Source organism: Diceros bicornis, chromosome 20 (genome assembly GCF_020826845.1).
Source record: "Diceros bicornis minor isolate mBicDic1 chromosome 20, mDicBic1.mat.cur, whole genome shotgun sequence".
Taxonomy (NCBI): domain Eukaryota; kingdom Metazoa; phylum Chordata; class Mammalia; order Perissodactyla; family Rhinocerotidae; genus Diceros; species Diceros bicornis.
The window spans coordinates 20,653,349-20,674,706 of NC_080759.1; the positions used below are offsets into that span (position 1 = coordinate 20,653,349).

Here is a 21,358-nt window from a genome sequence, read left to right on the forward strand (position 1 = left end):
ACATATATCTCCCCCAATTTGTTTATTCATTTTTGTTAATGGACATTTGAGTTATCTCTGCCTTCTGGCTATTGTGAAAGTGCTGCTATGAACATCGTGTTCATTTGTTTGAGTTTGAGTACTTGTTTTAATTTCTCTTGAATGTATACCTAGAAGTGGAATTGCTGGGTCATATTATAGTTACAGGTTTAACTTTTTGAGAAACTGCCAAACTGCTTTCCATAGCAGCTGTACCATTTTACATTCCCGTTAGCAATGTACAAAGTTTCCAATTTCTCCACATCCTCACCAACGCTTGTTATTGATTGATTGATTATAGCCATCCTCATGCATGTGAAGTGGTACTTCATTGTGGTTTTGATTTGCATTTCCCTAATGTATGTCATCATTTCTAATGGCTGCAGAGTATTCCCTTTTATGAATGTCACATAGTTTATTTACTCAATTCTCCATTGGTAAACATTGAGTCCCTCCATCTTTTGCCCCTATAAACATATATACTGCAGTGACACCCTCACGTTCTCAGTTGAGAACATGGACCATGGAGTCAGACAGATGAAGTTAGGGTATAGCATGTCCACTTACTCACTCTGTGGTCTTAGGCAATTCACTTAACCTCTAAATCTCAGTTTCTTCATTGGCAAAATAGGAATAAGTAACAGACCTGGTTCACAAGTTGTTTCTGAGGATTAAATATGAATGTGTGTAAAACCTTTAACATATGGGCTCCTATGTGGTGAGCACTCAACAGTTGCTGGGTGGTTTGTCCATCTCCACTCACATCTGTGATCTCTTCCTTAAGTTCTTAGAGGTGACATTGCTGGGTCAGTAGAGTTTATGCACGTATTTGAAGGCTTTGACACACATTGCGAAATTGTCCTTTCCAGAGACTAATTTACACTCCACCAGCAGTATATGCCAATGTTTGCTTCTAGAACCTTCAACACTGGAGATTGTAATTTTAAAAAATCATTGCTGTAACATTGGTTTATAACATTGTATAAATTTCAGGTGTACGTCATTATACTTCTATTTCTGCATAGATTACATCATGTTCACCACCCAAATACTAATTACAACCCATCACCACACACATGTGCTGAATTATCCCTTTCGCCCTCCTCCCTCCCTCCCTCCTTCCCCTGTGGTAACCACCAATCCAATCTCTGTCTCTATGTGTTTGTTTATGGTTGTTATTATCTACTACTTAATGAAGGAAATCATACGGTATTTGACCTTCTCCCTCTGACTTATTTCACTTTGCATAATACCCTCAATGTCCATCCATGTTGTCACAAATGGCTGGATTTCATCGTTTCTCATGGCTGAGTAGTATTCTATTGTGTATATATACCACATCTTCTTTATCCATTCGTCCCTTGATGGGCACTTAGGTTGCTTCCAAGTCTTGGCTATTGTGAATAACGCTGCAATGAACAAAAAATTAAAAATAAAATAAAAAATAAATAAAAAATAAAAATAAATGTATTCATAAAAAAAAAAAAAATCATTGCTTAGGGGCCTACCCCGTGGAGTAGTGGTCAAGTGCGCGCGCTCCGCTGCTGACGGCCTAGGTTGGGATCCCAGGCGCTCACCGAGGCACCGCTTGTCAGGCCATGCTGTGGCGGCGTCCCATATAAAGTGGAGGAAGATGGGCGCAGATGTTAGCCCAGGTCCAGTCTTCCTCAGCAAAAAAAAGAGGAAGATTGGCATGGATGTTAGGGCTGATCTTCCTCACACACACACAAAAAATCATTGCTTACATCTCATTATTGTTTTAAATTTACATTTATTTGATTACTAGTAAGGTTGACTATTTTGGGGGCGTTTATATATCTCTGTTGTGAATTGCCTTTTTATGTCCTATGCCCATTTTTCTGTTGTTAAACTTGTCTAAATTTCTCTAAGAGCTCTTTATATTAACCTACCATGCCTGGCATTTGTTAAAAAAATTTATTTCCAGTTTGTCACTTGCATTTTAATTTCACATAGCTATGTGGGTATGTGAGCCATGGCTCACCACTATAGGATTTGTAAATACCAAACTCCTGGTGTTTCTCAAAGAGATGGACCGATGTTGAAGAAGTTAGGCCTCGGTTTCTCCATCTGTGAAATGAAGGGGTTGGATTAAAAAATTGCTATTTATTTCCAGATTTTTATATAAACACTTTTTATTCAGTATATAGTGTTATTTCAACTTCATATTTTGTATTTATATGTAATAGTAATAACTATAAACATAATTACACCCTAAGCTGCTGCTCTAAGTGTGTATATACATATATACACATACATGTAATATTCTCCCAGGTCACAAAAATTAAAAAGTTCATATATATTTTATTTGTGTTGTACTAGATGAGTCGTTTATAATTCTCTTTTAAGGAATTTTTACTTCTGCATCATTGAGGCCACTATAAATTACAGCTGTTTTTATTGTTAAATAGGTATTTGATGAGGTTAATCCTACATATTCTGACTTTAAGAGCAACTTCCTGAAGAGGCTGTCAGCCGAGGTTCCCGTTGCCAGTAGCCCAGTCACCACAAGATGGCGGCAAAGCCAAACCAGGGATTTTGCAGCCTATTCTTTTGAGGAAGAACATTCAACCACTGACCTCCCAGAAACTTCCGGATCCGTGCTGAAGATAACGCCTGAGGAGGAGACCTTGATTCTAGGTGAGGTAATAGAAATGCCACAGGCCAGTTTTGAAATGTTAAAAAAGGATATATTCATTCCTGAGAGAATCAATATCTAGTGTCACATTTAATCCACTGCTTTTCTCTTTTTCTCCCTTTAAATAAGAAATTTTCAAGGTCGGGGCGGGGAATGAAACACAAACAAAAGAATGTTGTATTTTAAATATATTTCTGAGATTTGCATTGGTAAATGGCTACTTTTGGAAAGATTGTAAGTATGTATGAATATGTCTATATATATGTCTATATAGTCTTGTGCAGAGTTTTAATATCTCTGGTAAGATTCCTGGTCTACTGCAGTCAGGAAAAAGATATATTAGTAATGAAAAATCAGATATGAAATAGGAGAAGAAAAAGATGAAAGCGGGAGAGGATGAGAGGGAGAGAAAGTAAAAGGAAGGAAAAGGAGAGTGGAGGAGAGGGAGAGAGAGGACAAACAAGAGGAGAGGGGAGAGGGAGGAAAAGAAAAGGGAAGGAGAGATGAGAGTGAGAGACAGTCTGATGCCTGCTCTGGGGCAGGGATGGTGAATGGGCACCAAAGCCTTGATGTGGTGGGCAGGGATCCAGGATCAAGCTGTCAGAGCCCTGAAACACAAGCTCTCTTTCTGAAATATGTGCCTCTCATTTGGGCACAGCCTTTTCTATTCCCATCCTTCAGAAGCAAAACTCACCACCTATCATCTAGTGATTTAATTTCTATCTCCTTTAAAAGTCCTAGGCAACATAAATCATTATCTTATCAGCATATTTAAGACAAATGTTAACAGCAGTGCCAACTCTTTTCTCAATGACATTAGACACAGTGAGGCATTGCAGTCCTGCAGACTAGAGGACTGAAATGAAAGAAGCCCAAATCATTTTTAAACCAACGAACGTCCCATGTAACGGTGAGTATCAATCCTGAAAGTAGCTGGTTGAAGCAGTAGCTGAATACAGTTGTAAGAAAGATCATGGTTATGGCCGTCTTCTGAAAGAAATCTTTTGTATCCCATTACAATTGAGGGGTGGCTTTTATGCTGATTATTTTAAAGCAATTTCTGGCTAAAATTAGGAGCTCTCTTCTCCTTTTTAAAGCTTCATTTATTTGTTTAATACGGCATTGCACGAGAAATTCAGAATTCTAGGAGCTAGATTATGAGTCAAAAAGGTTTTACAAGAAAGTCTATTTTGTACTTAAGCTAATAATGTATTAATCAGATACATTGGTTTCTCAGTGCTTTGCTATAGGGTTTCTTTCTGTCTTTTTTTTTTTTCTTTGAGGAAGATCAGCCCTGAGCTAACATCCATGCCAATCCTCCTCTTTTTGCAAGGAAGACCGGCTCTGAGCTAACATCTATTGCCAATCCTCCTCCTTTTTTTCCCCAAAGCCCCAGCAGATAGTTGTATGTCATAGCTGCACATCCTTCTAGTTGCTGTATGTGGGACTCGGCCTCAGCACGGCTGGAGCAGCAGTGCGTCGGTGCGCGCCCGGGATCCGAACCCAGGCCACCAGTAGCGGAGCGTGCGCACTAAACCGCTAAGCCACGGAGCTGGCCCCTAGGGTTTCTTTCTTTTTTGTTTCAGAAGAGTGAACACTGACGATCCTCCCATCCTAAAGAGGATGTATGCAGAGAGGTTCGTTTGTAGACATGCTCTGTGGACAAAACCCGAGAGGTCCCTGCTTCCTTAGGCTGGTGGACCTGACCTCTTTGTTGATAACTGGGATGATTGTCAGTGCTAGCATCCAGTCGCAACTTTTTCTTTCTCATTTGAGGTTCTGAGAGCTGGCTTCTTCTCCTCTATAGTAATCTACAAATAGCACAACAAAACAAGCTTGCGTAATTTCTCAGGACAAGAGCAAGTTCTAAAATTTTGCAGAACGTTTCATGTTTTCATCCTCCCTTCCCCTTTGATGTAATCTCGTATTTCTTAGATTTTTTTTTTTTGTGAGGAAGATCAGCCCCGTGCTAACATCTGCCAATCCTCCTCTTTTTGCTGAGGAAGACTGGCCCTGGGCTAACATCTGTGCCCATCTTCCTCTACTTTATACGGGACACCACCACAGCATGGCTTGCCAAGTGGTGCGTCAGTGGGCGCCCGCGATCTGAACCGGCGAACCCTGGGCCGCCAAAATGGAGCGTGCACACTTAACCACTGTGCCACCGGCTGGCCCTCTTAGATTTTGGATAGCCCAAGACTTGAGGTGCTGGGCTCTAGGAACATTAGTGACAGTTCATCAAGCCCATGTTTGTCCAAGTGAAGAAGGGATTGCCACATGGCAAAAGGCCAAGATTTTCCAATGGTCCCTGGGCCCTGTGATGAGAAAGTAAGTGATATGGCAAATATTTAGTTTTAGAGGAGGACTCGACAAGATTTTCAGTGCAGTTAAAAGTGTGGTAAAGGGCTTTCTCAATCTTGAGAAGAGACTAGATATGAATAATAATGATGCAAACAACATTGACTTTTCTATTACTTGGAAAGTATTTCACTGATGTCATCTCAAACCAGCCTTATAACAGCTTTCTGCAATAGGAAGCCGGAGAGGCAAAGAGATTTGCTCATGATCATGTAGTTAACGTCAATGATTAGCAAACCAAGCATCCCATAGTGATGTCCTGGCAGGAGGATCATAGCCTGGGCAAACCAGACACTCTTGGCGCTGTCATTTTAAACTATTGAACTGTTTGTATCTATTCTTCAAATGTGCAATATGTTCTTTCTATGCAGAGATAAAGCATTTCTGCTGCTGATACTGCAGTTGGGGTCAGGCCTTTAATTTTGGCATTTCCATTTGATTTCGCTCTGGATGCCATTGATGTAGTTTTTCATCCAATGTTCATGCATGAACCCAGTACTCTGGGTAAGGCCCTGTGCCCCCACTCCTGCCCCCAGCCCCAGGATTTTGGAGAGAGGAGGGCCTGTGTCCTACATTCTGTTCTACTGTGAAAGATGCCATGGGCTGACCTCCAATCAAAGTTATTATCTTGTTTTAAAAACCAAATTCAAAGCCAAATGTTTTTCTGGCAGGATCCTACAAAGAACCGCTGAAGGCCCCCATCAAAGGAAGTTTTGAAACAAGTAACTCTACTCTCCTTTTTTGCAAGGCATCTCATGCACTGGACAGAGGCTGGAAGGAAAACATTGCCTTGAAAGGCCAGGTAGGTAAGGAGAGAAAATCGAAGATCTCTTATCTTGAGAAGCTCAGACAACTGAGTCCCAAGTGTGAGGTAAAAGCTGTCTTAGTTGCTCTTACAAATCAATAAGAAAATGATGAATTCCTGAGAGAAAAAAGGAGTGAGTGACGGACATGAATAGAGGCAGCTCATAAAGGAAATAGAATATCTAATAAATATACAAGGAGGTGTTTAGTTAGTATCAATTAAAAAAGTGAAAATGAGAACAACCATCAAAAAGACAAAGATTGAAAATACAATAAAATTATACCTACTGTGGTATGCTTCTTCTCAGCCAAAAGATCTCTTGGGCAATCATTTCTAATCATTTGGTGTCTTGGTCTGCTTTTTGGAGTCTCTCAGGATAAGTTCAATTCTTCCTCTATAACATGGTCTTTTAAATATTTCCCATAAGCCTTTGTTGTTGTTTGTTTCTTTTCTTTTTGTTTTTTTGGTGAGGAAGATTAGCCCTGAGCTAACATCTGTTGCTAATCCTCCTCTTTTTGCTGAGGAAGATTGGCCCTGGGCTAACATCTCTGCCCATCTTCCTCTACTTTATGTGGGACGCCGCCACAGCATGGCTTGACAAGCTGTGCTGTGAACCCGGGCCGCCACAGTGGAGTGCTCGAACTTAACCACTATGCCACCAGGCTGGCCCGTTTGTTTGTTTCTTGACTAAGTTCACTTGGTTCTTTTAGATATCTCTTATTTATTATGGTTTTAAGATCTTAGGAGTTTACCCTAAATCCTTTGGGCGTATAAAATATCAGTAGCATGTTTTCAGGTTTATCAAGTCCAGTGAAGAGCCTCTGAAGAAATCAATGTTTCATTTAGAAAGCTTTGAACTAGGAAAGTGGTAATTTCTCAATTTAGGCAAAATTACTCATTTAGTGTGTGCCTCCTGTATCTGGCACGTACATCTTGCTAGAAGAACAATAAAATATTGTGAATGTAAAGTTTTAATTATTTAAACTCATATGCAATTGGAAACAGATGTATTAAAGCAGGTCTTTTGCTGGGTGATTTATTGTTGGGCAAGGGTTTGGGGATGGGGATGGCCAGGGAATTCGACTGAGGTAATTAGGGGCACTGTTGACCTCATGCCCCGGCAAGGGTATTAGCGCCATTGTCCTTTCCACTCTCCTGGGGTTTTTACTGCCCTGCTCTTCAGGACTTCCCTTTTCCTTCCCCTTATGCTGTTTGGTGACTGGTGGCAGCAAAGTTGGTGGCTCTGTCTTTGAGGTCACAATGGTGTTGACAAGTTGCCATGTTACAGCAATTGTTATCCAGACAGAACATCGTCCCAGCATCACTGAAGAACCAGGGTAAGGGATCACGGAAACTGTTTTACTACAGTCATGTGCTGCATAATGACGTTCTGGTCAATGATGGACTGCATATATGACGGTGGTCCCATAAGATTAGTACCATACAGCCTAGGTGTGTAGTAGGCTATACCATCTAGGTTTGTGTAAGTGCACTCTATGATGTTCACACAACGACGAAATCACCTAACAATGCATTTCTCAGAACGTATCCCCACTGTTAAGAGATGCATGACCGTACTTTATCTAGAGCATTTGTTGTCATGACTAGTTAGAAGTCAAACAAGATCAAGAATGGTGAAGAGGGCCGGCCCTGTGGCTTAGCGGTTAAGTGTGCACGCTCCGCTACTGGCGGCTTGGGTTCGCATCCCGGGCGCCCACCGACGCACTGCTTCTCCGGCCATGCTGAGGCCACATCCCACATACAGCAACTAGAAGGATGTGCAACTATGACATACAACTATTTACTGGGGCTTTGGGGAAAAAAAAAATAAGGAGGAGGATTGGCAATAGATGTTAGCTCAGAGCCGGTCTTCCTCAGCAAAAAGAGGAGGATTAGCATGGATGTTAGCTCAGGGCTGATCTTCCTCAAAAAAAAAGAATGGTGAAGAAACAAAGCGAGGACTTTCACCTTGGCAGTAAATGTGTGTTTTCACGTGGTCCTCAGAGATCATCTGGAGGATGTTTTCCACAATGAGAGCCTACATAGCTGTGGAGACATTCAGAATTCTCATATGCGGTCAGCTCCATGCCAAGTTGCTCATTTGAGTAATAGTAGATCTCACCTAGGGAAGAGCACCCCTGGGTACATCGAGTAGAAGCACATTGTACTGGGCGATGCCTTGGTGAGCTTTGTGGTAACTATGGGGTTCTGAGGAAGTGAATCTGTGAAGAGTTACATTGAGCTACTGGCCAGCAGTCCGTTTTAGGAATGTTATTTTATACCGGTGATTCTCAACTGGGGGTAATTTTGCTCCCCAGGGGACATTTGACAGGATCTGAAGACATTTTTGATTATCACAACCCAAGAGGAGGGCATCTAGTAGATAAAGGCTAGGGATGCTGCAAAACACCCTGTAATGCACAGGACAGCCCCCACAATAACAAATTATCTGCCGCCAAGTGCCAATAGTGCTGAGATTGGGAAACTCTGCTTTATACTTAATTGTTCTACTTTGAATACCTAAAATCCATGATTCATTTGACTGGCAATGCTTATGTGACATAATATCTGGGAAGAATATCAAAATATCGAAATGATGCCTGTCAGAGAGACTTCTGTCTGAATTATGGTGATCCAGTGATTGTTATACATTTAAGATTAAATATATATTGTGAAGGAGAAAAAAGAATCTTCTCTTCTTTAACTATTCACTATTACGTTTTTAGAAAATTCCAGTAAGTACTTTTCTTTACCCTATTGCTAATTTTCCTATCTGTTTTTGATTGAAGTTGGATGAAAGAATGTCAGAAGTGCTCTTTATATACTGGCTCAGAGATAGCAATCAGATATTTTTGCTCATGGAAATTTAGGCAAGTTACTTAAGATCTCTGTGACTTGATGTACCCATTTTTAACAGTTTTAATGGACTAAAACCTTTAAGATGGTTTAGTTCAATCCCAACACATTACAGATGAGGAAAATCGAGGCCCAGAGAAAATCGCACTAACAGACTGAGAGAACATCTGCGGCTTGAGTGCTGAGAGGCGCCCCTTGAAAGAAATCTTTCTTGGGAAAAGTAGCCTTACTAACGATCAACTTTATTATTTTGGGGAAGTCTTTTAATTTCAGAAAGTACTAGAAATATCATGACATTTCAGTTCTTGCAGACTTTGATAATATCACTGGTCTATGGTTGGTTTGTGGGCTAAAAGGATTTTTAGGCTAGAAGAATAAAAGAGGATTTATTCTAGCTGAGTGATACCTGCCCTGTTGAGTTGTTGGAAAGATTAGAAATAATATATGTAAAATACTCAGCACTGTGTTTATTACGTGGTGGTTAGTTAATAAATAATAACAATTATTGTGGTGTTGGTTTTGATAATGTGGAATCTTTGAACTGCCTAGTGAATTATCAATTTTAGCTCTGTATCATGCATCACATCTGAGAAGTACATCTGAGAAGTTTCTAAACAAGTGTTCTTCTTATGTGTTTGTTTTCAGAAATGCCTAAATCAGCTATTTTCAACCCAGAAGGTGGCTCACCAGGTTAATGGGAAAATGCAGCTCTGTGAGCAATCCCAATGTGCTTGGAAATGTATGCGCCAAAGATTTTCTGGTTTTTTTTTCCTATCCTCCTCTCTCCCTGCCTCCATCATTTCTTACTTATCTTAAAATATATTATTTTTATATTTATTAGACTAAATCAATATAATCGTAAAATTTAGATAATTCTCATAATCTTCTGCTTTACCCATCCCCACCCGCAAGTCCCATTTCCTAGAGGCAACAACTCTTAGCTGTTCCAGCTAGTCCCCCTGGTATTTACATCTATTTTCTAAATAATATTTGTAAACTGCTATTTCTTGCAATTTTAGACTTTATCATGACTTTCTAGCATAGTAGGAAAGAACTTAGTTCTCCTCCTGCCTCATTCACTTCCTTCAGTCTGCTTAGATCACACTTTTAAGAAGCAAAATTAGTAGTCAATGTTTATATCACATTGCTATACAACTGTTATTCGCTGGCGAGCAAGTGGTGTTCTATAAGTAGGCTTCTTTTCTTACTCAGTACTTACGAAGCCAAGACTGTTTCCCCTAAGTGCTCCCATCTTTTGTTCCGCAGGTATCAGTGACCTTTTCCACGCACCCAGCCACATCAATTCCTGTTTTCCATGGTGACCTCTGGCTGAGCCTGCTAAACAGGCTGCTCCCTTGGTAGTTACACAGTTGTAATTCTGGAACTTCTCTTCTCCCACGTTAGATCCACTATTTCCTAGCAGCTGTGTTGTGCTCCTTCTGGGTTTGCTGGTCTGAAATGTCCTTCTTCTACTCTTACACTTGATTCATAGTTTGGCTGGCTGTAAATTCTAGTTTCACTCATAATTTTGAAAGTATTGCTTTATCATTTTCTCACACCCACTATTACTATTGAGAAGTCCTCTGTTATAGTGACTTCCTATGCTATGTATGCCACCTGCTTTTTCTCTCTGGAAGCTCTTAGAAAAATCTCTTATCATCAGTGTTCTAAAATTTCATGATGATAAGCTTGGTGTGCCTTTTTTTTTTAAACTCATTGTAAATGAAAAGACCATTGGTGGATGTTTTCAATCTTAGAGACCTATTTAGTTCTTGGAAAGTTTCTTGAATTATTCTTTAGTAATTTCTTTACCTTTGTTTCTTTTTTCTTTCTTTCTGAAATGATTATGTTGGTTCTTCTGGATTGATTCTCTAATTTTTAAATTTTTTCTATTCTATTTTTAATCTTGTTTTTTTCCCCCTACCTTCTAGGTGGTTACCTCAACTCTGTCCACCAGCCTTGCTATTAAATGTTTTATTTTGGCTATCCTAGTTTTAATTTTCAAATTGTTTGTTTTTTGTTTTTTCTAACAGCATCCTCTTCATGCTTCATGGATATACTATCTTCTCTTATTTCTCTGACAGTATTATTTGATAGATTTTTGGAAGTATTCCTGTTCTCTATGAATTGTCTTTCTTTGCTTTGGTTTCCCCCCACCCCCATTTGTTTGGGTTTCTCTTTTTCAACATACAACTTTCTGAAATGTGTGGTGTTCTGGAAATAGTACTAGGATAAAGAGCCATGGGCTACTAAATTCAGTATCAAGATTTTTACTCAATCTCTGTTTTTACAGGCACCATATATCTCCATGGTGCCTGGTGCTCTTGAGTTAAGAGATTGTCATTTTTTATTTGTCCAGAGAATAAACATCTGGTTTCTTCTGGCATGTGCACGTGTGTGTGTGTTTTGGTGGCAGCATTAAGGAAAGATTTGAAGGGGAGGATGTCGGAGGCAGAGACTAATTGAGAGGTCCTTGGAATATTCTATGTAGGGCTCTTAGTTCCTTTAAGGGGATTTAAAGTATGAAATGGATCCCACATAAGCCAAGTAACTGATCTTAGGCAAGTAGATCACTGGTACAAATTTTATCCAGGTGCTATGTATATAAAATATTTCTTCATGCCTTATCCATATCTGATTAAGACTCTGAAACCTCAGAGTAAGCACCTCCTGTGACTTGTAAGTGTACTTATTAGGCCTAAAGCTGGTAGGGATCTTTGGATGGTGATGTCAGGAGTGTATCAGGGCAGCTCTGCAGCCATGCAGTTGGGGAGATAATTGTTACCGTGGCAATTTCCAGAAGATCCTCCTTCTGTGCTGCAGTTAGTACTCCCAAAGTCAATTTTACCTTGAGCCCCACGTATTCTCCTCCCTACTTTCTCTTTCCATCTTGGAAGTCTTTGTGTTTTTTATGAAATTGTTATCATGGTTGGAAAGTAATTGATTAGGAACCTAAGTTTTATGAGAGAAGCTTGTTGAGAGAGCTAGTGGTTCATTTCATTAATGTCAAGGAAACTTGCCTGTTACATTTCCCTCTGTGATAAGTTCTGGTGAGTAATCCATTGGGTGCTTTGGGAGGGTCTCAAATATAAATGTGAATAAGAAAGAGAAATCCTCAATGCTAAAGTATACCTCTGTTTTTATATTCTATTCTAATTTTTCATTTAAAAATGTTTTTGGAAATTTTCTTTTAAAAAGTTGCATAGATAATACATAGATACACACTTTTTCCGTCTAGAATTTTGTGCAGATTTACTCCTCATGCCTCTGTTTCCCAGCTGTATGAAGGGGACAAAAAGAGAGTTAGATGCATTAAAAAGGGCACAAAAAATTTCAGGCCTTCTGAATATTCTTTTGGAGGTTTGGGAATGTACAGTTGGGATGAATGAGTGAAACTTATCCTTTTCTTCCCTATTCTTTTCCTTAGAATGATATTGTTTTAAAAGCAAAATAAAATATTTGGGGACATATCTTCCTTTAGCTCTCTCATCTTCTTTTGCTCTGACCAGCAATAACTTTGTGTTTTTGTAAGACACTAACTATTTCATGTAGAACAAAAATTATGTGTTCTATCAAGGCAGAGAGAACATACGTTTATATTATTCTGATATCTTAGAATATATATATATGTATATATATACATGTGCCACATAATGACATTTCGGTCAACGACAGACCACGTATATGTTGATGGTTACGTAAGATTAGTACCATAGCCTAGGTGTGTAGTAGGCTATACCATCTAGGTTTGTGTAAGTACACTCTATGATGTTTGCACAATGACGAAATTGTCTAAGGATGCATTTCTCAGAGCGTATCCTCATTGTTAAGTGACTCGTGACTGTATATAATTTTTTACAGAAATTTTGGGTTCACAGAAAAATTAAGCAGAAATTACAGAAAGGGGTCCACATATCCCCTGCCCCCAGCACAGCCTCCTGCACTATCAACATCTCACACTAGAGTAGTACATTTGTGATAGTCAATGAACCTTCATTGATACATCATTATCAGCCAAAGTCCATAGTTTATATTATGGCTAGCTCTTGGTGTTGTATATTCTATGGATTTTGACAAGTGTATAATGACATGTATCCAGCATTATAACATCATGCAGAGTAGTTTCACTGCTCTAAAAATCCTTTGTGTTCCCTCTATTTATCCCTCCCTCCTCCTCTAACCCCTGGCAAACTTTTCACTGTCTCCAAAGTTTTGCCTTTTCCAGAATGTCATATAGTTGGAATCATACAGCATATAGTCTTTTGAGATTGGCTTCTTTCACTTAGTAATATGCATTTAAGTTTCCTCCATGTTTTTTCATGGCTTGATAGTTACTTCTTTTTAGCACTGAATAATATTCCATTGTCTGAATGTACCACAGTTTATTTATCCATTCACCTATTAAAGGACATCATTTGCTTCCAACTTTTGGCAATTATGAATAAAACTACTATAAACATCTGTGTGCAGGTTTTTGCATGGACATAAGTTTTCAATTCATTTGAGTAAATACCAAGGAGTGTGATTGCTGGATCATATGAGAGCATGTTTAGTTTTGTATGAAACTACCAAACTGTCTTCCAAGGTGGCTATACCATTTTGCATTTCTACCAGCAATGAATGAGAATTCTTGTTCCACATCCTTGTCAGCATTTGTTGTTGTCAGTGTTTTGGGTTTTGGCCATTCTAATAGGTATGTAGTGGTGTCTCATTGTTTTAACTTGCAATTCTCTAATGACATGTGATGCTGAGCATCTTTTCTATGCTTATCTGCCATCTGTATATGTTCTTTGGTGAGGTACCCAGATCTTTTGCCTATTTTTTTTTTTTTTTTTTTTTTTTTTTGTGAGGAGGACCAGCCCTGAGCTAACATCCAATGCCAATCCTCCTCTTTTTCCTGAGGAAGACTGGCCCTGGGCTAACATCCATGCCCATCTTCCTCCACTTTATATGGGACGCCGCCACACCATGGCTTAACAAGCGGTGCATCGGTGCGCACCCGGGATCCGAACCGGCGAACCCCGGGCCGCCGCAGCGGAACGTGCGCACTTAACCGCTTGCGCCACCGGGCTGGCCCCCTTTTGCCTATTTTTTAATCAGATTGTTTGTTTTCTTATTGTTCAATTTTAAGAGTTTCTTTGTATATTTTGGATACTACTCCTTTATCACATATATTTTTTGCAAATATTTTCTCCCAGTCTGTGGCTTATCTTCTCATTCTCCTGACATTGACTTTCACAGAGCAGTGGTTTCTAATTTTACTGAAATTCAGCTTAGCAATGATTTCTTTCATGGATCTTGCCTTTAGTGTTGTACTAAAAAGTCATTGCCAAATCTAAGGTCATCTAGATTTTCTCCTATGTTATTTTCTAGGATCTTTATAGTTTTGTGTTTTACTTTTAGGTCCATGATCCATTTTGAGTTAATTTTTGAGAAGAGTGTAAGGTCTGTGTCTAGATTCTTTTTTTTTTTTTGCATGTGGCTGTCCAGTTGTTCCAGCACCATTTCTTGAAAAGACTAACTTTTCCCCATTGTATTGCCTTGCTTCTTTGTCAAAGATCAGTTGACTATATTTGTATGGGTCTGTTTCTGGGCTCTCCATAGATCCATTGATCTATTTGTCTGTTCTTTCACCAACACTACACTGTTTTGTACTGTAGCTTTTTTTTTTTTTTGTAAGGAAGATTAGCCCTGAGCTAATATCCGTTGCCAATCCTGCTCTTTTTGCTGAGGAAGAGTGGCCGTGGGCTAACATCCCTGCCCATCTTCCTCTACTTTATATGGGGCGCTGCCACAGCATGGCCTGACAAGCAGTGCGTTGGTCTGTGCCAAGGATCTGAATCTGAGAACCCCGGGCCGCCAAAGCAGAACACAAGAACTTAACCGCTATGCCACCAGGCTGGCCCCGTTTAGTACTGCAGCTTTTTAGTAAGTCTTAAAGTCAGATAGTGCTGCTCTTTCACCTTGGTTCTTCCTTTCAATGTTGTGTTGACTGTTCTGGGACTTTTTCCTCTCCATATAAATTTTAGAATCAGTTTGTCAATATCCACAAAGTAACTTGCTGGGATTTTAACTGGGATTACACTGAATCTCTAAATCAAGTTGGGAAGATGAGACATCTTAATAATATTGAGTCTTCTTATTCATGTACATGGAATATCTCTCCATTTATTTAGATTTTCTTTGATTTCTTTGATTAAAATTTTGTAGTTTTCCTCATATAGCTCTTGTACGTATTTTGTTAGATTTATACCTAAGTATCTCATTTTTTTGGGTACCAATGTAAGTGGCATTGTGCATTTAATGTTAAATTCCAATTGTTCATTGCTGAATTATAAGAAAGCAATTGACCTTTGTATATTAACCTTGTATCCTGCAACCTTGCTATATTCACTCATTAGTTCCAGGAGTTTTTTGTTAATTCTTTGGGTATTAATTTTTTAAGAAATATTTAATATTTCTTTTTTGGTAGTGCTTGAGTATTTTTAGTAAACTTGCAGTTTTTTCCACAGTGCACATTTTCAAAGCTGACACTGAGGCTATGAGTAACACTCTGGCTTCTTGGTATAGCATTGTGAAGCTATCATGCTCTTATCAGAAGTCATCTGATCATAGAGACCACAAGTCACCTAGGTGGGCTCAGTTCCTGTTGATCATGTCATTTTCAGTTTGGTCACAAGCCAAGTGGTTGGAGAGATGAAAAGACTGTGGTCTGTGGTTTAGACTTAGTGGGGTCTTTTGATGAGAATTAAAATTGAGCATAAGATATAACCATGACCTCAGATAGTCATGGGTAAAACAATCCAAAGGTGATTTTGTGTGCTCTGGTATAGAAACAGTGAGAGAGAGGGCCAAGATCAGTGAATCAACAAGTATTTATTGATGGAGACTCAGAGTGGAGTTTAGGGCTGCCAGGTAATTGTTGATGTGTTAGATATATGGATATGCAAAAATTACTTTTATTTTAAAACCTTTGAATAAATATTCAAAGCATGATATAGTGTCTCTGTGTGCTCCCCGCAAGATCTGTCATTGCATTTAGGTCTGACACTCATGTGATTTTTATTAGAAAATGCCACTGAACATTTTAAAAATGTATTTGTTTAAGTTAATACCAAAGTCGTCTTTTTTCCCTTTCCTGCTCCTCCAACTTGTAATTCAGTTTTATTATGATACCACTTTCTTTTTCACTTTGTTATCTTTTAATACCTGCAAGGATAAATATTATGTTTCCAGGATCATAGAGATGTATAGAACTGTTTGTTTCTTGTAGGCTGCAAAGATGGAGTCAGAGATGAATCCTTCCATCTTAAAAGGTTCGGTGATAGAAACTATTCCATACTCCAACCAGAGGTGAAGATTCATCTCACTGGTCTTCGAAATGACTACTGTAAGTTATGGTTTAGATCATGAATTGAAAAGTTGAAATGACAAAATGCATCCTGTGCTCTGCCATAAACTTGAAATTTGCTTCTAGAAGAACCGGATGGGCCTTGTGCTTCGTGTCCAAATGGTGTACCATCCAAATATGGTTAATATAGTTGGTTTTTCCCTGTGCAATTTTTATGTTCAGGAATGGATATTGTTAGAGTTGGTGGGGCATGAGAATATACATTTTGTTTTACTGTATTAGAATGAACTGTACAGGGGCCGGCCCCGTGGCTTAGCGGTTAAGTGCGCGCGCTCCGCTGCTGGCGGCCCGGGTTCGGATCCCAGGTGCGCACCGTCGCACCGCTTCTCCGGCCATGCTGAGGCCGTGTCCCACATACAGCAACTAGAAGGATGTGCAGCTATGACATACAACTATCTGCTGGGGCTTTGGGGGAAAAATAAGTTAAAAAAAAAAAAGAATGAACTGTACAAATGGTGGACTGTTCTTATGCATATATTTTGAACATGGGTAAATCTAATCAGTCAAACAACCACATTGGGTCTGCTTTTTACATGCCTGGCTTGTAATATAACTCGAAAGACAAGACTAACCCACACAGAACTGCTACCAACATACCAGTGTAGAATATAAGTAATAAATTTTGTGATATAAGGAGCTGTAAGGTCTATAAGGAGCTCAGTGATCTTAGGAGTTGTGCAGAAAGACTTTGTGGAGATATTCAGACTTGAGCTGGGTCTTGAAAGATTGGTAGGATTTGGAGGGGGTGTAGGAGAGAACATAGAGCATTTTCAGTGATGTTAATAGCATGAGCAAAGGCAGGTTGTTGGTAATTAATGATAATTAATGGCAATGAAGAGGATACATTGGGGACTGGTGAATAGATAGGTGGAGACAGATTATGGAGAAATTTCAAAAGCCAGGTGTAGATTTTTATATTTGTTGTGGGAGTTGTTGACTAGAACTGGCAGAGTGTGCAGAATGCATTTAGTAGGAGAGAGCTACCAAAGGGTAAGGGACTATTTTCCCTCCATGAAGAAAAATACCTGGGAAGAGGGATGAATTTAAGATTATTTCAAGTTTTTGAAGCAGGACAAAGGTAGTGTGACTGGGAAGACAGGTTAGCAGGGGAAGTGGGTTAGGAAAGAAAGACTATTCTTGCAATATTACATTTGAGGAGACAGAGAGACATAGAAGAGATTCTGGCAGATGATTAGAAATGAGGTTGGCAGTTGAAGGAGAGGATAGACTAGTGTGTAGGTCAGATAATTATGGTTGAAGCCAAGAGCCAGTGTGAACTTACTTGGAGAGGGAGAAAAGAGTAGAGGGAAGAGGTCTGGATTCTATGAACATTCACAGAGAGCAATGAGCTGGAAGAAGCAAAATCACTCAAGGGAACAGTTCTCGTACTTTCCTTCTCCTACAGCTCCTTCTCTTAGAGAATTTATTGTTATGACCAATGACAATTGGACAATACATTTCAAGAGATGTTTAAAAAATAAAACACTCATATTTAAAAAAGACACAACACTTTTGTTCCCACTTCCTCTTCAAACCATTAACCCCTTTTCTCTCTTCCCTTTGACAGCAAAACTTGTCAAAAGATGTCTATATTCACAATTTTCTATTTCTCTCCCCACATTGTCTTTGAATCCACTGTAGTCAGGTCTTTAAAAAAATTTTTTTTAAATGAAGTATAGTTGATATACAACATTGTATTAGTTTCAGGTGTACAACATAGTGATTCAACATTTATGTACATCATAAAATGATCACCTTGATAAGATTAGTAACCATGTCATCATACAAAGTTATTTCCATACTGTTGACTATATTCTCTATGCTGTACATTACGTCCCCATGACTTATTTATTTTATAACTGGAAGTTTGTACCTCTTAATCCCCTTCACCTATTTTGCCCTTCTGCCCCGCTACCCCCAAATCTGACAACCACCAATTTATTCTATCTATGTGTCTGTTCCTATTTCATTTTGTTTATTTATTTGTTTTGTTTTTTTTAGATTCCACATCTAAGTGAAATTATATGGTATTCTTTTTCTGCTTGACTTATTTCAGTTAGCATAATACCCTCTAGATCCATCCATGTTGTCACAAATGGCAAGAGTTCACTCTTTTTTTTATGGCTGAGTAATATTCCATTGTGTATATATATACACACACCACATCTTTTTTATCCATTCATCTACCGATGGACACTTGGGTTGCTTCCATGTCTTGGCTATTATAAATAATGCTGCAATGAACATAGGGATGCATATATCTTTTCAAATTAGTGTTTTTGTTTTCTTCAGATAAATACCCAGAAGTGGAATTGCTGGATCATATGGTAGCTCTATTTTTAATTTTTTGAAAAACTTCCATACTGTTTTCCATAGTGGTTGCACCAATTTACATGCCCATCAACAGTGCACGAGGGTTCCCTTTTCTCCACATCCTCACCAATACTTATTTGTTGTCTTTTTGTTAATAGCCATTCTGACAGGTGTGAGGTGGTGTCTCATTGTGGTTTTGATTTGCGTTCCCTGATGATCAGTAATATTTTCACGTGTCTGCTGGCTATATGTATGTCTTCTATGGAAAAAGTGTCTTTTCAGGTCCTCTGCCCATTTTTACTCAAATTGTTTGTGTTTTTGATATTGAGTTGTATGAGTTCTTTATATGTTTTGGATATTAACCGCTTATTGCAGATATCATCTGCAAATATATTCTTTTTTAGGTTGCCTTTCTGTTTTGTTGATGGTTTTCTTCACTGTGCAAAAGCTTGTTAGTTTGATGTAGTCCCATTTGTTTATTTTTGCTTTTGTTGCCCTTGCCTGAGGTGACATATCCAAAAAAATTTTGCTAAAACTGATGTCAAAGAGTTTACTACCTATGTTTTCTTCTAGGAGTTTTATGGTTTCAGCTCTTACGTTTAAGTCTTTAATCCATGTTGAGTTTGTTTCTGTATATGGTGTAAGAAAGTGGTCCAGTTTCATTCTTTTGCATGTATCTGTCCAGTTTTTCCAGCACCGTTTATTGAAGAGACTTTCTTTTCCCCATTGTATATTCCTGCTCCTTTGTCATAGATTAATTGACTGTATATGCATGGGTTTATTTCAGGGATCTGTATTCTATTCCATTGATCTGTGTGTTTTTTTTTGTGCCAGTACCATGCCGTTTTGATTGCTATAGATTTGTAGTATAGTTTGAAATCAGAGAGTGTGATACCTCCAGCTTTGTTCCTCTCTCAAAATTACTTTCACTATTCTGGGTTTTTTGTGGTTCCATACACATTTTAGGATTATTTGTTCTATTTCTGTGAAAAATGCCATTGGCATGTTAATAGAGATGCATTGAATCTGTAGGTTGCTTTGGATAGTATGGACATTTTAACAATATTAATTCTTCCCGTCCATGAGCACAGTATATCTTTCATTTGTGTTGTCTTCAATTTCTTTCACCAATGTCTTATAGTTTTCAGTGTACAGGTCCTCACTTCCTTGGCTAAATTTATTCCTAGGTATTTTATTCTTTTTGATGTGATTGTAAATGGGATTGTTTTCTTAGTTTTTCTTTCTGATTGTTCGTTGTTAGTGTATAGAAATGCAACAGATTTCTGTATATTTATTTTGTATCCTGCAAATTTACTGAATTTGTTTATTAGTTCTGGTAGTTTTTTGGTAGAGTCTTTAAGGTTTTCTATATATAATATCATGTCATCTGCAAATAGTGACAGTTTTACTTCTTCCTTTCCAATTTGGATGCCTTTTCTTTCTTTCTTTCTTTTTTTTTTTTTTGTCTGATTGCTGTAGTTAGGACTTCCAACAATGTTGATATGTTTGTCTTAGTTAAGTTCACCCTTTAAGTTTTTTTTTTTTTGTGAGGAAGATCAGCCCTGAGCTAACATCTGTGCTAATCCTCCTCTTTTTGCTGAGGAAGACTGGCTCTGAGCTAACATCTATTGCCAATCCTCCTCCTTTTTTTTCCCCCAAAGCCCCAGTAGATAGTTGTATGTCATAGTTGCACATTCTTCTAGTTGCTGTATGGACGCGGCCTCAGCATGGCCGGAGAAGCGGTGCGTCGGTGCGCGCCGGGGATGCGAACCTGGGCCGCCGGTAGCGGAGCGCGCGCTCTTAACCGCTAAGCCACGGGGCCGGCCCCACCCTTTAAGTTTTGTCTTGCCTTCTGTGGGTGGTGTTTCAAATCTCAGATCAGTTTCTTAAGACTTGACTATGCTGGTTTGGGTCTATCCCTCATATATGTGGATTGGAGTCTAGGCTGAGACTTGTATGGATATTTCAAATCTCAGTTCAGTTCTCAAAGCCTTTGCTAAGCTGATTCGAGTTTTCCTTGCACTTACATGATTTAGGGGTTAGGCTGAGATGTGTGTGGGTTCGTACACTCACAAGGATGCGTTTCCATGGCTCTCTCCCCTCCAGAACTTTCTCCTCACACTTTGGCCATCTTAGGCTCCTTTCCTTGGTTCCTCTGACCAGAAAAATGGTGGGCTTTCTATCGGAGTTTGAGCTGCTGATGCTACTGCATGACTAGGACTCACCCTCAGGGCAAAGCCACGTGAGAATAAAAGTGGGAAACTCTCCCCTGGGCAGCTTGCTTCTCCAGGTTTTGACTCCCTTACTCAGTTTACCTGCTTTGCTTATTTTCCAAAGTTCTCAGGGGTTTGTTTTTTATATTTTGTTCAGAGTTTACAGTTGTCAGCACTGGGAGGGATGAGTTGTAGGGGTCTTAGACCACTGTAGTGGAACCGGAGTGCTTCATAGTTTCGTACTGATATGTGTCAGTCAGGATAGGAGTTTCTGTCTTGTAAGAAATAAGATAGGGTACATTTTAATATGTGGTCATACAAGCATGGTTTCTTTTAGCAGTCAAAGATTTCTTATACTGTCAGCTAGAGAATACGGCTAAGAACTTTTAGGTATCATAAATAAGCCAGTGACCACCTCTTCTAGATATACTGTGGTTGGGTGGTATTTTTGGTTAGAAATGATGGTGACATCTCTCATGAGGATATCCTATGTCCAAGGATGTCTTCATAAGATGTAAGAATTATGTGCTTTTCATTTTTAGTGATCTGTTAGATGGAATCCGTGTGTATTAATCATGGTAGGTGAAACTGCCAAGTTTTCTCAATGCCTTTAAATAAGTATATCTGAGCATAAATGGTCAGCATTATCACTTATTAGACTGTGAATCTTGACACAAGATTCTCTTCCAGTTTTCATCTTTGAACTTCTAATGGATTCATGATTCTGT

At 38.9% G+C, this 21,358-nt stretch overlaps 1 protein-coding gene across 1 annotated transcript in view; it reads left to right on the forward strand.

Annotated features, from left to right (window-relative positions):
* The window catches only part of CDC20B (cell division cycle 20B), a 60,321-nt gene that overhangs the window by 21,670 nt on the left and 17,293 nt on the right, over positions 1-21,358 (forward strand). The window contains exons 3-6 of the mRNA XM_058564085.1: positions 2,448-2,676; positions 5,704-5,834; positions 9,339-9,432; positions 15,967-16,083. Of these exons, the coding sequence (XP_058420068.1) occupies positions 2,448-2,676; positions 5,704-5,834; positions 9,339-9,432; positions 15,967-16,083 (571 nt within the window). The remainder of the gene's footprint in view (positions 1-2,447; positions 2,677-5,703; positions 5,835-9,338; positions 9,433-15,966; positions 16,084-21,358) is intronic.